General features: G+C 33.0%; 1 protein-coding gene across 1 annotated transcript in view; it reads right to left on the bottom strand.

The window, feature by feature from the left end:
• Positions 1-647: 647 nt before the first annotated feature.
• Positions 648-22234, bottom strand: part of LOC143205642 (uncharacterized) — a 64354-nt gene continuing 42767 nt past the window's right edge. Inside the window, exons 2-7 of the mRNA XM_076418754.1 lie at positions 2126-2411; positions 1739-2069; positions 1385-1685; positions 1189-1329; positions 993-1129; positions 648-934 (exon numbers count right to left, since the gene is read on the bottom strand). Coding sequence (XP_076274869.1) covers positions 732-934; positions 993-1129; positions 1189-1329; positions 1385-1685; positions 1739-2069; positions 2126-2398 — 1386 coding nt within the window. The 5' untranslated portion in view covers positions 2399-2411 and the 3' untranslated portion in view covers positions 648-731. The remainder of the gene's footprint in view (positions 935-992; positions 1130-1188; positions 1330-1384; positions 1686-1738; positions 2070-2125; positions 2412-22234) is intronic.

Genomic DNA, 22234 nt, shown 5'->3' with positions numbered 1-22234 from the left:
ATAGTGACATATTGAAAGAAAAATTGTCACTATACAATTTAAAATATGATAAGGCTACTTTACAACGTTGGCCTTGATGTATTATACTTAAATGAGGTGGTAGAGTGGAAGCCTCCCACCCTATTGACTGAACAAATCTATTGACTACTCCCTTTTATCACTTCTTCCGAATAAAGTGACTCACTACACAAATATTCAATTTTCCGATGTTGAATTGAAAGGCAAGAAAAGAAAATACTACACAAATACAAATATTTAAAACAAATTATAACGTAAATGATTGCTTAATGAAATTAAAGTAGTAAAAGTAAATTCGCAGTGTTTATAAATTCAAACAACTAAATAACAAAAAAATAAGTTTATTTAGAACAATATTGTCAAATATTACATAATTAACCGAAATAATGAATGTTCTATGAACCTTCGTATCACAAATTTAACAATATAATACAAAAAACCAAAAAATCGAGCTAAAGTACCAACTAAATAAAACAAGAAACCAGCGCAAGTATAAGCAGTGTCCAAATTTCTTCATCGCTAAAATGAAGACATTGCTCAGAATAATATGCCTGTGAAAAATAACAATGAACTTTTTGAAATTTAAAATCCACACACAAACCAACATTTTGTTTTGTTAAAAACACGCATCTGTTTTCTTTTAAAAATTGGAACATTATCTTAGTAACAAGAACAGTATTAAACAATAAATATATTTTAAATAAGTGGATAACCTAATATCTTTTCGAGTCAGCAGAAAACGGTTTCTGAAAATGAGTATAAACATTCGGTCTGGGTACCATCGAAGAACCACCGCTGTTCGACGAATAGTTGCCACCGATTGCACTTGGCGCTTCATTTTGTCGCAACTGATAACCAAAACTGGCCCAAGGTGAAAGATTATTTTGGAACTGTCCACTCCTTTGATACATATTAGCTGGAACAAAGCGTTTAGTAAGCGAAAGAACCAACATCATCGTATAAGAACTAAGCACCGTTCGTATTGTTTGAATAAGTGTGGGCCCTCTTCACCCCCCTTTGATATGTAGACGGTTTGTTCCTTTTTATCGGAGAATGCTTGGATAGTTTTGGAGCAGGAGGTGGTGTAGGTTGACGCTCATGGATTTTGGAGCTAAAATGTGAAATTCACACAATAATAATATGTATCTTCCTTGTTATTCTTTATATTACTGGTGTCTTTCCCTGTTGAATGGAGAAACGGATCTCTGTCGGTTTCGATTGTTCATTTCAACCATATTACTCTGCAAACACTCACGTAGCCTCTTGCATTCATCTAATTCTCGATTTATAATTGACCTGTCTGCATAATACCTAATAAAAACACCACACGACATAAATCAGTCCAAAACACCATCTCCATATCTACCTGGCACTCTCCGCTTTCAATTTCTTCTCCCAATAGGATTTCTCCTCATCAAATTTCCTCTGTTCCTTTTTTAAGAGAAACTGCAACTTGCCCACTTCTTTCAGCAGTTTAGCTTTTCGATCTCTCTCCTCGTCTAGCAATTTATACGCTGCCTGAAGACGCTTCCTGGTTCGACGATGATCAGATTTCACATCTGACAATTCTTTCTTCAGATTTTCGATGATATCGACGTCAGCACATTTTATGTCGGGTATCTTTTGAATATCCTCCTTTTTCATCTTGGTCTTCTCTTTGGTTGGTTCTGAAACGTGAGTGCTGCTGATACTGATGCCTCTCATCAAACGGTTAGGATACCTTCATCTAAACCCTCTGCCATTAAATGGTCTTCAAATTCATCCGATTGTGGTTTTGCTTTTAACTCTGGTCGACGTAAAGATACCGATATCTTTCTCTTGTTTAACGTAAATCCATTGAACATGGTTATGGCGTCCTTGGCCATTTCGTAATTTTCCAATGTTATGTATCCGAAAAAGTTCCAGCCATTGGTTATTATTCTTGCACATTGGACTTTAAAATGTTGCGAGAAAAGCTTCTTCAAATCAATAGCTTTCAATGTTTTGGGTATGTTTGATATCCACACGCTCCTAATCGGCTTTTCCTTGTCTTTTTCTCCAGTGTTAATTATCTAAAATACGAAAATTAAACAGAATAGAGTCATTTAAAAAGAGGTAATAGTACAACTTCTTTGTGATTAGCTCCTGCATTAGGAACTTGAGTATCGGTAGAAATAGGAGATAAATCAGTTTCTTCGTCAGCTAACAATATAATAGCACCATCTTCACAAGGTTTTGATTTTGGTAAAGTTTTGGCTTGAGAGTCCAAACTCGATATCTGATCTTGAGCCTGTCTTGCTGTCTGTGTTTGATCGAGTGATGAATTAGCCAACATATTATATTCAACCGGGTCCAGCTCATTCGAAGATTTTTCTTCCGTTTTGATATTATCAGATATCATATCGTTTTAGTTTCTGAAATATTAAATTTGCATTCCGTGAATCATTACTTGTTTGTTTCTTAAACCATTATATTTTAAATTAATTTCGAATTATTAAATTTTTTATAAAATTTAAGAAAATTATTACATGAAATAATTATGCTAGAGTGGTGAATTAATTTTAAGGAATTGAAATAAAAATTTAATTTTTTTGTTAATATTAGTTTAAAGATTTTAGAATCAATGATTTGAAAGTGGTTAACAAAGATTTCCTTGACTGTTTTAAAAAAATTATGGAAATAATTTCATAAAATATGAAAAATATCGAAATTTTAAAGCTTTAAGTGAATTGGGTGAAAGTTGTTTAATGTGCCACGTATTTTTATTTAAAAAAATTATTGGATTAGCATAATAACTCTGTTATGAATTATTAATGATACCATATACGATAACAGAGTACTAGTCTGGCAAATACAGATTTAAAAAAATTATGTTTATGTAGGCATAAAATTATTAGGTTCTTGCATGTATTTTAATTGCCAACATCTAAATTCGATGGTTTTCTACATAAAAGAGGTTTTAAGCTTAATGATATTTTTGATGTTTGCGATGAAGAACAACCTGGAGCTCTACAAAACTTCGAAGACAATAAAGTGCAGGACTTATTGGACAAGAATTTAACTCAAACTCTCAAAAAACTCAGATAACTTTAGCTTAGCAAAAGGAAGAAAAATGGCTAACACACTAATTGACTGAAAAGGCCATTACAGCCAAACATGATTTTATTGCTTGTTCGGCAAAAGAAAAATAGCTCAAAATTGAGTTGAAGAGAAATCATTCATACTAAAATATTTTTAAAAAAGGATGCATGCAAACAACTAACAATACATTTATACTGGCGCTATTAAAGAAAGCAACATAGTGCGTTAATAAATCGATAATGTTCAATTAAAGCATATACCACGTGTACTGGAAAGTTATTACCGGTTTTTTTCGAAAAAAAACACATAATTTTTAAGAAAATGAAAAATATTTTGTTATTAGTCATCTTATTCTATACGGCTTGTCCATGTTTCAGGCAATTTATGGATATCATCCCAAATAAAAGTGTTAGTCCTGAGAAAAACCATTCACCCAGCCATTTTCTAACTACTTCGAAGTGCTGCTCTATAGGCGCATGTCGTATTGATACGAAAAGTTGGTAATCACACGAAGCAAGCTCTGGAGAGTACGATGGGTGAGATAATACGTCCCATCCAAGTGCTTTCAATACTTCCTTGACAGATTTTGCTTTATAAAATGGCGCCTTATCGTGCTATAAGCCCGTGTCTTCGGGTCCATTCTGGACGTTTTTCGATCAACACATAACAGGTTATATTTTTTTACTATTTTGTGTATAATTGTAAGGGAATTTGTTGTGGTGCCATTATTTTTGTAGTATTTAAGGTAAATATTATTTAAGTGCAAAATTTTTATAGTATAGCGCCGAAACGGTTTTTAAAAGTAAATAATGTTAAAATTCGGGAAACCCCTTATGATCTTCTACATTAAGTTTTCGAACAAAAATGTTTCTTTTATGCTTTTCAGATTGACAATATGATTATGAACCCAAGCATGGAGTATCATTGCTTAACCAAGATATAATTTCTAATTGTGATTTTAATCATTTTATTACTAAATATTTAATTTATTAAAATTTACGTCGATAATTGAATTGAAATATGTATATATTCACAGATCATTTCCCATAAGCTATCGAGAATGAAAATATGGCTACAAGTTAAATATTTGAAAAAAGAATATATAAATTTTTTTCAAGGGAAGTAAAATCTGAAACAGATGAATCTGTACCTTCAAATTCATGTTCATAAGAGGCAGACTACATAACACCAAAAAGACTAAATACTACCACATAAACAGGTAATATTGCAAGTCAAAATAATTACATATATTTTTAAAAATAAAAATTAGGTGTTGATTATTCTGGTAGATGAAAAAAATAGAAAGAAAGATACATATAATATAATTTGAAATACATATAATATGAATAGTGTCCAATTATTTTTATTTTTTAAGTACCTATAAAAATATATAAAGAGGAAAAGGAGGTTTCGTAAGAAAAATTGTAACAGGTATTTACTATATTCAGTAAATCCAAATATTTTATTTTTAAGTATATCTTTACATAAATAATTTTTAAATTTATAGTTTTCTATTCTACAAAATTTAAGGCAATAACAACGTTCAATTAGAAAATTAATTATTAGTTGTCAAATTAGATTTTGGTTTTTGATGTATTTTGAAAATGTTTTATATAAATATTAACTAGTATATAAATAAAATGTTCTATTGAAATTTTATTTTTTAATTTCTACCTGTAATTTTTTTTAAATTTCCCTCTCTTTGCGCGTCCTCATCTGGCTAGAAAATCTCTTTCTGGCTCTTTGAAACTTGATGTCAGTAGAATAAAATAACATATAGTTTATTCAAGATTTTTTTGTACATACGTCATTAAGATGTTTAATGTATAGCCCGCCACAATTTGTAAATTCGTTTCTAGTTAAAAAGAGACACAATACTCTGATTCGAGTCTGATTAGTTTGAACACGTAAACGAATAAGCCTATCAAAGTCGGCCGGTTGTCAGAGGTATGCAAAATTCTTGAAAGCAATAGAGATAAGAGGTTAAAACTCTAACCTATAAACTATTGTAGCTGTATAATTAACTGTCGTTTATATATGTACTATAATGTTAAAATGAAATATATTTGATAACGTTGTTGTTCAGTTATTTTATTTAGATTAAAATTTTGTTGTATGTTAAAGTCAAACTGAACTAAAACTCATAGTTGATGCGACAACATTGCGACGTTTTGAAATCACAAATTTAAATGACGTATGTACCCGAAAGTATATTTCATCCTAACTCTATTGAACTTTATCAATAAATAACTATTAAAATTAGAAACAAAAATGATCGGAACAATTAATGAGCAAATAATTAAACTAGAGTAAAAAGCACGACACCGACGAGAAGAAATACACTATAACAACGACCCCGACTCCCAAAATCCCGGGAACAAAACATCAGCTTAAACAAACCTCGCCTCCTCGACGGGTCTCGTCTTATTTGCCGAAATCTATCATCCCCATCAAACTCGGCAGTGTCCCTTCCCGGATCCCCTTCCGCCGCCCGAACAGCAATCCGTTCCCCACGTCCCTCGCCTCTACTTACAAATTCAAAGAGACTAAACTGGATTCTTTACGCCATAATTCATCTTGACGTCGACGTTGCTGCCGACGTCTGTTTCGGTTTTTCCGAGGTGCCCCAGACCGGGACGATCGGGAAATGTGCGCGACGCCTTCGCGGGAACGTCCCGAACGACAAGGGAAAGATCTTCCCGCTGATACATTTTTAAGTGTGCGCCAGTTTATGAAGCGTTTTAAGATCGATCAAGCGTTCCGCGTATCTGCGTCTACATTGTCATAATATGATATCCAATTTGAATATGACATAAGGGCAGTATAAATTCTTCACTTTCATCGTTTGCAATTTGCAAATCTATTAAAATGTAAATGTAATAGCCAAGAATTTTCTAAAAATTATATACCATGAAATACATCATTAATAAGCACATATTATGAGATTGCTTGAATGATTGAATTCCGATCATCTTCACTGAAACGTCTCGGACTATATATAGTCAATTTAAAACAGTAATGACACACGTGACCAATATGTGTCTGTCTAAAGTTGTAAATTCGTTTTACAGTCAGACAATATTTTCCTTCCTCATTTTATTATATTTAAAAAAAGATAGAATGCTGTTAGCGAGGTTCGAACATAAGTAACCGAAAGAGCCTGCAAAATTCTTGAAAATATTATAATTACGGGTTATAAACCAGCAAACGTTGTTTTAATAAATTTCGAATCGCCAAAATCGCCGCGGTTTTTATTGAAAATATTTTTGCGCGTGGCATCTACACTGAATATTAGTACAGACATGGTCACTAAAATATGTCAAAAAATAAAAAACAACATAACCTTAAATTCACCAAAAAGAAACCGTGATTGTGCGAAACCGGCAAAGAATCAAGATCAGCTTGATGTTTCAGAGATCAAATATACGAAATGTAAAAAAACAGTAAGTAGTTTTTTTCAATCGAAACATAATTTAATACTATTATTTCAGAGAAAGTTGTTAGTCTGGAAAGTATTCATAAAAAACCAAACGATATACAGTTATTTGAGGGATGTAGAACATCCGTTCATACATTGTTGGGTAATATAGGATTTAAGTGATGTATAGATAACCCACGAAGGGGTTTAATGAAACTTCCAGAGATTGAATGAAACTTCCAGTTCTGACGCTTTTAAAAGAATATAATTTTTAAAAACATATAACAAAATCAAGGAAGAATTATTATATCAATTTATATATTTAAATGGGACATGAATATTTCAGAATGGTACATTGGGTCGCTCATGACAAGATGATAGTAAATTAGTGTAAAGCAACAAAAGCTGATGGAAAAAGGCAAACATTAGAATAACTATCGATAAGGTTTTATTAGTCATAACATTTATTACTAATTCATTGCAGACATATAGTTCTTCATGCTAGAAACAGGAATGCTTTTATTCCTAGTGCAGAAGTTTTGGCACTAGCATTTTGCAAAAATATCAATTTATATATTTAAATGAGACATGAATATTTCAGAATGGTACATTGGGTTGCTCATGGCAAGATGATAATAAATATTTTAAGGACAACGAAAGTTGATAGAAAAAGGTAAATGTTGAAATAATTATCGATTAGGTTTTATTAGTCATAACATTTATTCATTGCAGACATATACTTCTTCATGCTGGACACAGGAATGGTTTTATTCCTGGCGCAGTATTAGTGCTTCTCCAAGTCCAAGGGTGACTACCATGGAGAAATGAACTATAGCTTGTCTTTGCAGTAATTTGAAAATCAACTTTTAAAGAACTTGGAGGAACCATCAGTTATTGTTATGTATAATGCCCCATATCTACCATATATATAATACACTGGTGGAGACAATCCCAATAAGTACATCAACAAAGGCTGCAATTAAGGAATGGCTTACAGTAAATAAAATACCACCAAAATTTAATCATATAATAAATAATAAAATAGACACAAAATCACAATCAGTTGTCATATGTTCCAATAAAATCTAGTAAGAGCGTCCTGGCCATCAATCTTGGCAGTGTTCCTCCACGATCGTTTATCGCCCTAAGACAACCATCCCCTCGCACTCCGACAGAACGGAGAAATGCAAAGACGCAAATATCCATTTTCGTTTACGCCATAATTCATCTTGACGTCATAGTAAACGACGTCCCTCGTCTTCGGAATGTGCGCACTTTCGGAATTCGAGGATGTCCCGACAGCAGCTTGATTTTATCATTGTTAAATCCGAAACCTTTCGACATTGATACCAACGCTAGTATATATCTTTCTTTTTTATTACTCACTCATAATAAACGTTTTAACTATATGCATACAAGATTTGATATCTACACACATCTCCACCTAGGAAACAGATTTGGATACTAAACATCTTCCCATAAAAAATAATAAATTTTTATTAACAACTGTTAAACAACATAACGTAACTAATAAATTCGACGGCTTTGGTATTCCATTTAGTATTATTGAGTTATTCAGTGTATACAAATACCAATCATGGAAGGCCCAAAATTAAATTTTCGACATTTATAACTTTTGATTTTGAGGAAATCTGCTGTCGAAGACCATCAAAGTCTTTTAGAGTCTAGTCGTGAAGATACTGCTACGTCATATTCCACTATCGGTTTTGGTTTTAACGATTTAAGTACCGATTCTGATGGCATGGAGGACCAAAAAGGTCGATGACAATGTATTACATAGCGGTTGATGAAACAACTATTTCCAGATGTTTACATGGGTTAGACCATTATTTAGTTAGATTTAAGTAATAAAGTCAAAAATAACTATATCATCCTTTTGTATGGTTACGCTCGGCCAAATTTTGCAAGAATTGTGAATGATACACTGTTGCAATTCGAATGGGAAGTTGCTCTACACTATGCAAACTTACCAGACGTGGCGCCTTCTAATGACTACTCATTCATATCGTTACAGCATGATATTCAAAATGCAGAAGTGCGAAAATGAAACGATGATTGGATCTTTGGTAAAACAACGTCCTTCTTCAAAGTATCGCCATGATGCCAGAAAGATAGGAAAACGTTATAGAAAATGATGTGATTACGAAATAATCGGCCTCAGATTCTATCTTTCTTTTGAGATCTGAGAACAGGAAATAGTCTCTGGGTGCCAGATCTGGAGAATATGGTGGATGAGGAAGCAAATCTAAGCCCAATTCATGGATTTTTGCCATCGTTTTCACTGACTTGTGACAAGGTGTGCATTGTCTTGGTGAAGCAGCACTTTCTTTTCCTTCAAATGCGGCCGTTTTTCGGCGATTTCGTTCTTCATACCGCTATAACGCTAATACGCTTAATAACGCTATTTAATAGTCGGTGTTGATGGTCCTTCCTTTTTTAAGGTAGTCAATAAAAATTATTCCATACGCATCACAAAATACAGACTCATAACCTTGCCAGCCGACTGTTGCGTTTTCCCACACTTTGGAACGGGTTCATCGCGTACAGTACTCGGATGACTGTCGATTGGACTTCGGAGTGAAATGATGGAGCCATGTTTCATCCCTTGTCACATATCGACGCAAAAACACGGGTTTATTACACTTGATCATCTTCAAACACTGCCACGAATCAATCATCAATTCGTCGTTGTTTTTGGTCAAAAGTGAGCTCGCGCGGAACCCACTTTGCACAGAGCTTTCTCATATCCATATATTCGTGAATGATATGATTCCACACGTTCAGTTGATATATTTCGAGTGTCTGCTTTCAATTCAATTCAATTTCATTTTACGGTCATTCAAAATCATTTTGTGGATTTTTTAAATGTTTTCGTCGGTAACAATTTCTTTTGGATTCACCGTCTTCGGTGCTCATTTCACCACGTCTAAACTTAGCATACCAATCCTTGATGGTTGATTTTCCTGGGGCAGTGTCCGGAAACTCGGCATCAAGCCAAGTTTTTGTTTCAACTGTATTTTTTTTCCTTTATAAAGCAATATTTTATCAACACGCGAAATTCCTTTTTATCCATTTTTTCACAATAACAAAAGTTGCTTCACTGAAAATGCTATAATTCACAAACTAATGATCCGACAGCTGTTAAATTTATACACGCATCTTTTGAGGGTTACAGCTAACTAAAAAACATATGGATTTAATTCTAGTAGCGCCATGTATCTGTCAGGCCGGGGACTTTTCAAGTTAAAATTAAAATTAAGTTTTCCAAAAGTAAATATCTTCAAAAGTCGCCGACATTTAATATTGCTCAAACAATATATGTCTGAACGTGAATGAAACTGCCTCTAAATGATCTACTTGAAAAATAGTAATAATAATAACAATAACAATGCCCGATAATAAAATGAATTAAAGTTTAAAAGCCCTAAATATCCCATTATTATTATAATTAGTACTTAACGGTAAAAAACCTAAAATAGCAGCAATTTATATTCAAGAGGAGTCTCCATGCCTGAAACACTGAGTAAAACTTAAATCGATGAAATCATAAAAATAAATTTCCATGTAGATAGGAAACTCAATTAATAATCCCATGTCTCATTTCATTTTATATCGACGAATATTTCGAATGAAAGTAGATTTTTTTAGTAGCATACATTATTTTATTCTACATTATTACATAGTAGTAGTATATATTAGGTTTATTTTTAAATTTAATTTTATGAAAGAATATTAAGTATATTAACCTCGATAAATATACTGCTGTATGGTGTTTTTTATACATAATGAGTTGAAGAAAAATATCTTCAGTTTTTTTCATGTTTCATATAAGCAACTTTATTCATAGAAATTTCTAATCAGTGACTAAGTATAAAAACTAATCAATGATTTATGTGGCGTTTTCGTCGATGGCCTTTTCTCTCGACTCGATGCTAGTTTTCTGATAAAAATATAATTCTGCCACTGCACTGCAATGTCTGGACGAAAAACTGAAACATTTTCACAAGCCTCTTTTAAATCTCTTAACCGCTTAATGACAAAGAGTCTAATTAGTGGTTTGGTGGGTTCAACTCTCTCGGAAAGATCAATTCCTTTATAATTCCACTAAACACTTAACACTTTATTGTTATCAATGCGGACCTTTCAACTTTTCGTAAAGCTAATCCGGTCATTGATCATGATTTTCTCATACAATATTGTCGCACTTTTGATTGCTCATATCATTAGATTCCAAAAGTAGCTACATTTAGTTTAATTTTAGTAGTGGTTAAAAACAGACTCTTTGTGTTTTTATTACAGTTCTGTAAAAATTTTATTATTTTTCTCAGCGACAGTCCGGTCATAGCGAGGTTCATCTTTAATATTGAAATAAAAACGAGCAAACCAATTTCATTACAAAAAGAACAAAATTGATTTTGCCACAATCTTATTTTCCAGTTTTCCACAATCGCAGTTTAGAGACCATCCCTGAAGACATTCGATTCTACCCAACATAGTTACATTCATAACTGAGATGATTATTCCTTGTCAGGTTTTACACTTTCACGTTGACGAGCACTGTCATTTTTCTTGCAACGACCACTAGACGACTTTAGATCTTAATACGATTTTACAGATTTAACACTCTTAGCCTAGAAGCTCACAGTACTAAGTTGTTAAATATAGTGTTTGTAAAGATATCAATAATATATGGTTAGCACTAAAATTGTTAATGCTCTTGTAATACAGTCCAATTACATATAAATAATATAATAACCAGCTTGTCAGCTGAAATAACTAAGGTGACAGAACGGTCCTAACAGATCTATTGAAAAGTCCCCGGCCTGACACATAGATGACGCTACTAGAATTAAATTCATATGTTTATTGGTTATCGCTAACCCTCAAGAGATGCGTATATAAATTTAACAGCTGTCGGATCATTAGTTTGTGAATTATAGCATTTTGATTTCCGGACACTGGCACAGGAAAATCAACCATCAAGGATTGGTATGCTAAGTTCAGACGTGATGAAATGAGCATCGAAGAAGAAATCAACTGAACGTGTACATCCGATCATTCACGAATATTTGGGTATGAGAAAGCTCTGTGCAAAGTGGGTGGCGCGCGAGCTCACTTTTGACCAAAAACAACGACGAGTTGATGATTCGGAGCAGTGTTTGAAGATGATCAAGAGTAATAAACCCAAGTTTTTGCGTCAATATGTGACAATGGATGAAACATGGCTCCATCATTTCACTCCGAAGTCCAATTGACAGTCATCCAATCGACTGCTCATGAGGAACCCGCTCCAAAGCGTAGGAAAACGCAACAGTCGGCTGGCAAGGTTATGGCGTCTGTATTTTGGGATGCGCATGGAATAATTTTCATTGACAACCTTGAAAAAGGAAAGACCATTAACAGCGACTATTACATAGTGTTATTGGACCATTTGAAGGACAAAATCGCCGAAAAATAGCCGCATTTGAAGAAAAGGAAAGTGCTGCTTCACCAAGACAATGCACCATGTCACAAGCCAGTGAAAACGATGAAAAAATCCATCCATCCACCGTATTCTCCAAATCTGCCCCCCAGCGACTATTTCCTGTTCTCAGATCTCAATAGAATGTTCGCTGGGAAGAAATTTTCATCGAATGAAGAGGTGATCGGCAAAACTGAGGCCTATTTTGAAGCGAAGGACAAATCGTACTACAAAAATGACATCGGAAAGTTTTAGGGTCGGTTGCTATAATTAGCGTATGCCCTTGAGAGGAATTATCTTGAATAAAAAAAACTAATTTTGCCAGAAAAATGTGTTTTACTATGATCGGCTTTTCAATTGACCTGTTATTTCTACTGGGATTGTGATTTTCAATGTAAATATATCTAGCCAAAAGTGTAGAGTCCATAAAGTAACCATCCCAACTTTGCCAGTAATTAGGTAAGGTGATACTGGATGTCTACTAGCCAAACTGTCAAACTAACCAATTGGGTCGCCATGATTTTTTTAAATCTGGATTATCGTAATTGATCCATTTTTCATCAGCAGTAGCAATGCGATGCAGAAAATCTTTCTGATTTTGTCGATCACAAAACAAACATGTTTGTTCCGAACGCTTTTCAACGCTTGAAACGATTAAAACCCCTAATAGTCTGCGAGAGGATATGTAGAGAAAAGGCCTGAACCTTTAGCGATCAGGTGACTGAAGGGTACCACAACAACACCTATACATATGCGACCATTTAAATGAATCACTATTAATCACCTCACTATTTGAGACTGGAGAATGTGACTGATGATATCAAACAAAGACAATTAACAAGTGCATTATATCTAATAATTATTGTGAATAGCTACCATTGTATATTTTTAACTTTTAACAAAAAAAACCTAAAATAAAGCTTAAAGAGAAAGTACATTTAAATTAAATTACATTTATATTACTATTCATTTATAGGCCTCAAAAAATATATAATATAAAAGAATGCGCGGAGATAGACAGTACACATAAAAACAGTTGATGATAAGTTTCCCAAAATAATAACACACAGAATGAGTAATAAAGAATTACACGTTGGGGCAGTAGATAAAAACTGTCAATAAGTGAAATTTGACTTAACTGAATATTTCACGATAAAACTGACAATATATGACAGTGAAATCATAAAGTTCCCACATTATTACCAGTTTACAATAAAAGGAGTCAAGATAGGGACCATTGGCATTCAGGAAGGGCCCTCGACTGCGGTACGGTGTGTAAAATTTAATATCGACGAGAGTATGAATGTAAATTTACACTTTCGATAGGGCGAGGAAAGAAACACGCCCACCTTTTATCATACTTTTTTCATCGCACGATTTATAGATCCCTAAGGCCCATTTGAATTTCTGATGAGCATGGGCCAAATCGCGATGATGGCGCTATTTTTGTCGACAATATGTTTAATCTATATTCAGATCAAAATAAATTCTATCACGGAGATTATATTATTATATACATAAAGTTAATATGTATAAGGTTTTATAATCTTCAAGAATAACATTGTTTTTTTAAACGACGTTCGAACCAATTGAACTGGCTGTGCTACAGATTTAATTCTATATATTCGATAGGATTAGATTAGGTAAGATTGATAAGTCGATTTCTCAAGTACTAAAAACAATAATATGATACAAAAGGTTTAATTTAGTTTCTTAAAAGCTTATTTAGCGTTTAACTAAAAGACTAAAGCCAAATCAAATTTACTCAGATTACTCATCAAGTATCTTGTGACAAATTAAAGAAAGACTTATAAATAAACAACAGATGTATATTCATCTTAAACATAATATTTACTTTACACTTTACTAAACACAATGGCATTTAACTTTTAAATATTAAAAGAAGTAAATTGTGACCTCGTTCGAATTCCTCAAACCATATATAAATCATTTGTTGGTTAAATGCTGATTACAAACTGTTCTAACAATTTGAAACTTTCTTGAAAATGAACATCATTTGATTCATCATCCTTTCACTATATTCACCAATACTATTCTAATAAAATACTAATACCAGGTAAAGAGCGATCTTAACTTTACAGTAACTGCTTCAGTATTTTGAAACCGCGTGCCTACCGAAGAATGTTGCTTCGTACTGAAGAAGTGATGATTAAAAGGCGCTGGTGGATGCGATGAATACGATAGTTGTTGACCAACTCCCCATTAGAGCTGCAAGAGCATTCACGACTTTTGCAACACATAGCAGAGCGTTATCATCGATTAAAATAATTTTGAGTCATGACAACACATGATTCAATTTGTTCAATAGATGTCCGCGACATCTGCAAGTCATGCTACATCTGCAGTTTCATTCGGGTTTAACAGCTCATATATACGCCACTGAAAACTCCCCTTTTTGCATATAAAGCAATAAACTCGCGATTTTAAAATTTTCAGATAATTCGTGTAGCTAATAGCCAATTTTTCTCCTTTTGGGGTTTTCCAATGCATGTAAACACTTGGAAGTACTTAATTCATCAACTACTAAGATGTTTGAGATTTTTTTGAGCTTTTCATCCCATAAAAGTTTCAATTTATTATCTCATGAAGTAATGAAGTTATGAGTAATGAAGGTCGAATAATGAATGCTATTTTGAGTATTCCATAGCATGCGTCTATGTACGATATCTTAATAATACTATATCGAATTTAATAGGTAGGTTAGGATTTTGTACAGTTATTTACAGTGATACTTCGAATTTTAATTAATAAATATTGGTCATCAAAATACATGCAAGCACCTAATATTTCGCAACTATGCACTCTAATTTCATGAAACTAAACTCACATTTACAACTATTTGTTCCCTATTTCTAGTTAGTTTACTCTATTCTCAACAATTCCAACTTAACTTCCTTGTAAGCCTAAAAAAACTGTAAAAGCTAAAAATCATAAAAACTCAAAGTAAATTTCTAATTATTTTCTGAAGTTATTTTAAAAACTTTTGCGAAGTTCACCATTACAAACTTTCCAAGTATGAGGGGAAAAACGCGAAAGTATTAGCAGGAACATTCGGGATTATTGACTATCGTATAGGATTTTTCGACAAGTTATTTTGTTCTTCAGGTGATGATGTCAGTTAATCGTTTGTTCGACTGGAGCACAGCGATTGCTTCAGAATATATGGAGACTGTTCTACATACCAGATAATTCGATAAGTTCACGAAAATAAAACAAAAATAAAAAATAGTTGTATAGTTCTTAAATACACGTATTCCAATAATCCTCTAGTTTATAGAACCCGTTACTGTAGTAGTTTCTCCAAGATACTTCTCGTTTGATGAACATTATTTTTCGCTAAAGAAGAAAAAGTCACAAAAGTAAAGAGAGCTAAATCTGATGAATAAGTTACATTTTGAAATAATTTGTCACCTGTTTAGTTTTACGCTCACAAAAACAGATATTCTGCGAAACAGATATAATTCACCAGTCTAGTAGAAAAGACTTCGAACCCTTAAAAATAATAACATTACTGTTTTTATTCTTGTTTTTGGTGTTGTTGAAATTATATTTAAGTGTTAATATAAATGCAACAAATATATATACATCCATAATTATATAAAAAAAACTTTACATATAGAGACCTACCATTAGTTTTACGTCAATCAATCTAAGCAATTTAAAGGTAAATTGAAATCGAATTACATTATCCAAGTGAAAAAAAAATCAAACTAAACTGAAACTAAGACAAGCCACAAGAAAGAACACATATTAATCATTCGAAAGTCCAACCTTAAGACTTAATTTTCTAATTACTTTCGAAACCTAAGGATATTTCGAAAACTTCGAGTGGCCCGCCTTGACGAACTTTCCAAGGCAACAGAAAACCTTCATATAAGACGAGGCATTCGTCGATTGATTATCGGTTGTTGTACGTTCAAAATTAATCAGCGTCTGTCTGTTTCCTAGTAGCTAATATCCTTTTAATATTCAGAGCACCTAAATCTTATTCAACAACACATCATAACAAAACAATATTTTTGGTTAAATATTAATTTATGCAGCGTTATTTTTAATTTAATAATTACTGAGAACTAATCTGTAATAAAGTATTATTTGGAGTATAAAATATTTTTAACAAAATAATTGAACGGACTTCAAAAAATAAATAAGGAATTCACTAAAAATTCAAAATAGATTAACTTTCTACTACATACATTTCTATACATATCTACTACATGTAGTAGATATATTAATTAAGGTTTTTGATTATTTTTGCTTAATGTTTTTTTTTGTGTTAAAAATAAAGTTATATTATTTTTCAATTTTTAGTTAGTTCCTCATTTATTTTTTGAAGTCAATTTTTTTGTTAAAAATATTTTATTTTTCTTTTAATGTTAGATATTTACTCAATGAATTACACAGTTATTTTATTTAATATTACAATGGGTAAGCCAAGTAAAGATGCAGCCCCTATGAGGAAAAATAAGAATAAAGAAACAATGATTGAAAACAAGGAGCGCCGCTTCAGGCCTCGGGGTCCGTTACCTTGCCTAGGAGACAAATGTTCTAACTAAACAACAAAAAATTATTGTCCCCGCGATCTCCCTAAGCTAAACGTTTTAACCAGTACACCATAGAAGCAGTTGTCACACTTTTGTTTGTACGTGCCTCTCGAATTTAAGCGTTTCCTTCAATTTGCCACACTTCCCCCCAACAGATACTGTTTTGGTTCCAATGGGACTACCTAGGAAGTGCACACTCTTTCGAATAAAAAAATAATTTTGAAAATCGGTGCAAAATTTGAAATCGGCGAACATACTTTAAAAATATATATACATCCGAACATAGAACCTCCTCCTTTTTCGAAGTCGTTTAAAAAATTGAAAAGTGTCGTTATATTTTAAATTTTAAAAATGTGTACCTGATCTATCCATAACTTTGACTTATTTTTGGTGTCGATTAAATTCGTCTTTTTTTCGAGGAGATGCAGGGAATCGACCTAATTTTTAATACATTCAAAATAACGAAGCTGCTGTTCAGTAAATCTGTGTAATTTTAACTGAAATAAATAAAATAATAAGCCGAAATGCAAGATTTGGAGAATAATGCGGTGTGGGGTAGAATTAAATCTAACTATATTTTTAAGATGATTAATTCTTGAGTCACATGCGGATGGACATTGGTAAGTGTCAATGGTACTTTGTGAGATTTTCTTTAATGTAATGGTTCTTCTTTTAACATCTAGCTCAATCACATAAGTTAAGTTCAAAAGAGTGCTCTTGTAATCCGTGGTACACCACGCTGAGTTGGTCACATATATACTTGTATATGTGAAAACATGGCCAGAATACACCCGTAATTTTTTCGCTTGGTGTTTATCTAGTGAATCCAATTTTCGTCTACAGAGTAACTACGCGATGAAAAAATCCTTCTTTTCTGTATTGGAATAGTGTCTGACATGTAAAACCACACTGATGGACATATCCATGTTTTAATTCATATGGTAGCCGAGTCCTCCTTTTACACCATTCCCAAGGCTTCCTCCGAACCGATGGCTTGTTGAGTAACTTCTAATGAGTGTGTCAACTTTTGCTGAGTTTGCCAACATCCTTCGCAGCTCCTCCAATTCCACGATTTATCATTTTAAGCGCCTCTGCTGCAAACTTATTTTGCAATAAAACTCAAAACTGGTCATGTTTACTCATATAGATTTTTTTAACTCTTTGTGATTCCACAATCTGCCCTATAGGCAATAGCTATTTCTTATGTCTATGTTATATTTACATGACATGCAGAAAATCACTTCATTGAGCGATCTTCTGTATAAAATATTATCTTAATTAATTAGTCTTATTCTAAAGTCTACATATGTCCAGTAATCAGATCAGGTGGTGTTAAACATTTTAGTCTACGCACTTCACTATCACGTCGCATATTTAGCTGGTTAGCGAGTATGTTGGGATGTACTGACACTCTTCTGAAGACCAAATAGGCTTGAGTATAGACTCATACAGCAATAACATGTTATTTAATGATAACTTAGATTTGCGTCCGATGAGCCAATACATTTGATATAATTTCAGTCGAAGTTGTTTTCCTTTAAAGAGTATGTGCTTCTTCCAGGTTAGGCGTCGATCTAAGTGCATACCAAGACATTTAATTTGCTCTGCTTGGGGGAGTTAACGATGATTGATATTCACTGGTGGACATGTTCTTCTACGCAGGGAAAACGTTACATGGATGGATTTTGTTTCATTGACTTTAATGCGCCATGTCTTCAACCGTAATTGTATTTGATCCAGGTGGGTTTGTAGGTTTATTGATGCTGTGACTGGATCTTCATGGGATGACTCATATAGATAAGTTATATTTTGTGAAGAGGTATCAAACAAAATATACCATTTTCTTAAAAAAACTATTTAATTTTATGCAAAGAAGATGCGACTTGTTGAACGGCGAAACAAAGCGACTCTCAGGGTCTATTAGAAAACAGACCAATCCATACAGTCAGGGCCATATTGCATAACAGATATACATCAAACCATTTCTGATTCACAAACATAATGATGGGAAATCATGAACAAATGTTTCGACATGACATATTAAAGTCCTGTTTGCTATTCCGATTCCCCGTTTTCTGCTAGCGCTATTAATTGCAAAACGGCGTGTTTTAATTTGTCTTTTGTAATTTCAACACGTATCTGATTTACTAATGCTGTATTATTTAGACTATTGATATTTATTACCTTTTCAAAATATTCGATTGTAGCGACCTTGAGGCATGTCGAATTTTATATCGTGGAATAACGGTCTACAAAATACCCAGAAATATAATCCCAGATGTTGAACACGGGCGGGGTGCCAGCAGCGCCAACTAGAACCCGACAACGAATAGCTGGCGGCAATCCCGAGACGTTTATCTGGGATGTTATTGAAGGGTATTTCGGTCATTCAGTACTCAACCCTCGTTTGGTTTAGATGTGCCACCATCGACTGCCCAAGCCTCGTCACCAGGTAACTCCGCTGCCATCCGTTTTATCATTTGTATTTTTCACATTTTTTTATATAGCCAATAAATAACGGTCACAATGTAAACACCACTGTTTCATTTCGTTTTACCTCCATTCACCGAGCCACACCATATACCCTAAACGATGAATAATATTCTATATCGCATACCGTAACTATCAATTTTGATCAGTTACGTAACACACACATATTTTAATACCTTAATATGGATCGTTTACTTCAATGTATCTTATTTTAGAAATATTTTAAATATTCTATAAACCAATTACTGTCAAGTAATCCTTCAAAAAAATATTCGTCAGTGATTGCATTTTTTCTCCTAAATTTTTTCATCATTTTCAAAATATTAAGTTCTAACGTTTAATATTAAAGATTAAGCGAATAACAGAAGGGGATTTTTATAACACATGCATTCTTTAGGTTGGATCAAATCTTTCATACCGATATATTGTATATGAGGATTTTTCCTCACTAAAATTTGAGAACGGTATTTTTATGTGTTTAGTTTTATTTATATAAAATATGAGAGTGCCAAAAACTGCAGCACTATTTTGCTTATTAAATTTAATAGGTCGTCTTCATACAAATTCATATTTATTATGACACATTGTAGTTGTTTCTGACTGTGCAGAAATTTAGCTACTTGGGATCAGTAACACAGAAAAGGAAAGTGACATCTGCTGCTAAAGTAACAAGCCGAATCGGAAAAAGCTGTAGAAGCTTTTGATGCTTCTAAAATCCAACTGTTTCGAACGCTTATTTTGCTAATCCTTCTGTATCGCTCCGACTCTTGGACACTGTTACGGTTTGACATCCGTAAGCTTAAAGTCTTTCAAATGCAATGCTTAAGCTAAGTGTTAAATGGTCTTCTCAAAAATCATATAATGGGTATAACAACCAGTACACAGTTGAGGAAGAAATCCATAGACGTAAATTATAATGGTTTGGACATGTCTGTCGAATGAAGAGGTAACGAATCCCTCATAGACTTCTAGACCGAAAATTACCCTTTCGGTCTCCGAAGGCTGCTCCGACAAAAAAACATTGATCAAGTACATAGAAAACGATCTGAAAATAGGAGACGAACATTGTCCGAGGTCGTTGTACGAAGGTGCTATAGACTGTATAGTAATCTGCTTTAATTGTATTCAATTAGCTACCAGAAATGATAAAATTGGCAAAAATTGTTCGAAGCAAAATTGAACTATATTTGCAAACTTGACCAGAAATAATATCGAACGTTTGCTTATAGATAAAACAGGCATGTTATTGCATTGGATACAAAGAATGTATGTCAGAATTCTTTCCAGCATTTACAATTAATGAATACAATTTCTGGAACTGCCTTGGAAGGCTTCTTCTATTCGGTGTTAATCTCCTCAATCCTCTCAATATTCTCGATTGTTTGAATCTGAGAGAAACACACCAAGTGTATAGTGTATTGAGTAATGAGAAAGTGCATTGTTGCCATAAAAAACTCAAATATCTGCTCATAATTATGTCTCTTGCAATTGATCTTACTACCTTTTGACAGTATACAGACAGCAACTATAAAAAGCCATCTAATGTTAAATATGATAAAATAATTCCAATCAGCTATTAACAGCTACTTGTTTCGAACACTTGCGTTCGTTCGTTCCACTTGCGGGTTCGAATCCTGTTGGGACAGTCATAAATTTATGTTTGCAGTTGTTTACATTTGTAATTGTCCAAAAGGTAAGAGTGCAAAATCGGACAAGGGAAATTATCCCAGTCAGGGGAGTGATCAGACTAAGTAAGATCGGATATCTTCTGGTATGATTTTTAAGTTGGTTACTTGCCAGTGGATAGGCTTAATATCGAGGACCGTGGTTCGAAGCTCACATTAGTTAATAAAAAGGAGACTTTAAAATATAACACGAAAATAAAAATATCTGACACCTTTAATGAAAAATTATAATTTTTGAAGCTTCTGGTCTCACTTAGCAACCATATAAATAGAAATTATATCTCGTCAATTATTAATTGTAATTGGAAGTGAAAACTCTTGATTATATATACTAAAAATCAGGCCAGGTCATGATCTTTTAAAAGGCCGCCATTTACCAAAAACAATCAAATTCTCTTTTATCTACGAGTATGTTGTTGAGCAATGATCGACCAATGAGCAAGACATTACAACCAATACTATCAGGAATAAGTGAATAATAATTACAGGTCATTTTTAACTCAAAATCAACTACTACTTCATTAGCATCTCGACAACTCCACTATAACATAAAAGATGCTTCCCAAAATCAAAAAAATAATTTTAATTCGAAATCGAATTATTGCAATCCAAGATGGAAAACAAACGTTATGCTCTCAAATAATATTTTTTTAATATTTCTAATATATCTTATATATATAAGGTCGTAAAAAAGTTTATCAACCTTTTACGACTTTCCTTGGAAATCTGTGAGCCGTATTTTATAGATAGTAAAATTTTACGTGCGGCTACATATTCCGCTCGTAACGACCTTTTGATCATTCATCATTATTTTTTCAATTACGCCAGTGCCAGATTTTCCGGTCATAACTTTCATGGCGGACGAAATTAAATAATTCCATGACGGTAATGTGGGCTTTATGACATGAGGACAAATATTGGAATAGTTTCCCTTTGATAGTTTCCAAATGAAAACCCTTCTAAAATGTAACGTATTAATATAGTAAATTCGAAAGAATCGTGTTTGAGCTGTGCTTAAAATTATCAAAAATAAATGTAGGGGGTTCATTCATTGCGAATATTTGATAGGGTATATATGTAAGTTTGACTCTGAGTTTAATTTTTTGATATAGTAGGCAAGTTCTGAAAAGAGAGACAATAATGTTATTCATCTAAATGAATTCAATTAAGCTGTTAAGGATATAATCATGAATACATATAATTATTCTTGAATTAACACCTAACTCAATAAGTTTCAAACTATAGACGTTATGAATCTATATTAGAGAAATCAACTATTAAATACTGATAGCATTTTATCTTATATCTTTTATCTCTTTCAATGCAAAATATTTAAGTGGTACTTTAACTTTAAGTTTACAAGTGTCAGACTGTAACAGTGCCAAAGAATTGGTAGAGTTAGATTTAAATCTTAATTGTAATATTTCTTCTCTACCACACTCACCATCTTAGAGAGCTCATGTACCTTGGCTCATTCAACTTAGTGCTTCAGTAGTAGATGCAAGATTTACAAAGG

Source organism: Rhynchophorus ferrugineus, unplaced genomic scaffold, assembly GCF_030347505.1.
Source record: "Rhynchophorus ferrugineus isolate W39M unplaced genomic scaffold, kcgeb_rfMv2 rfM1, whole genome shotgun sequence".
Classification (NCBI taxonomy): domain Eukaryota; kingdom Metazoa; phylum Arthropoda; class Insecta; order Coleoptera; family Curculionidae; genus Rhynchophorus; species Rhynchophorus ferrugineus.
This window is presented reverse-complemented; position numbering and strand designations above follow the sequence as displayed.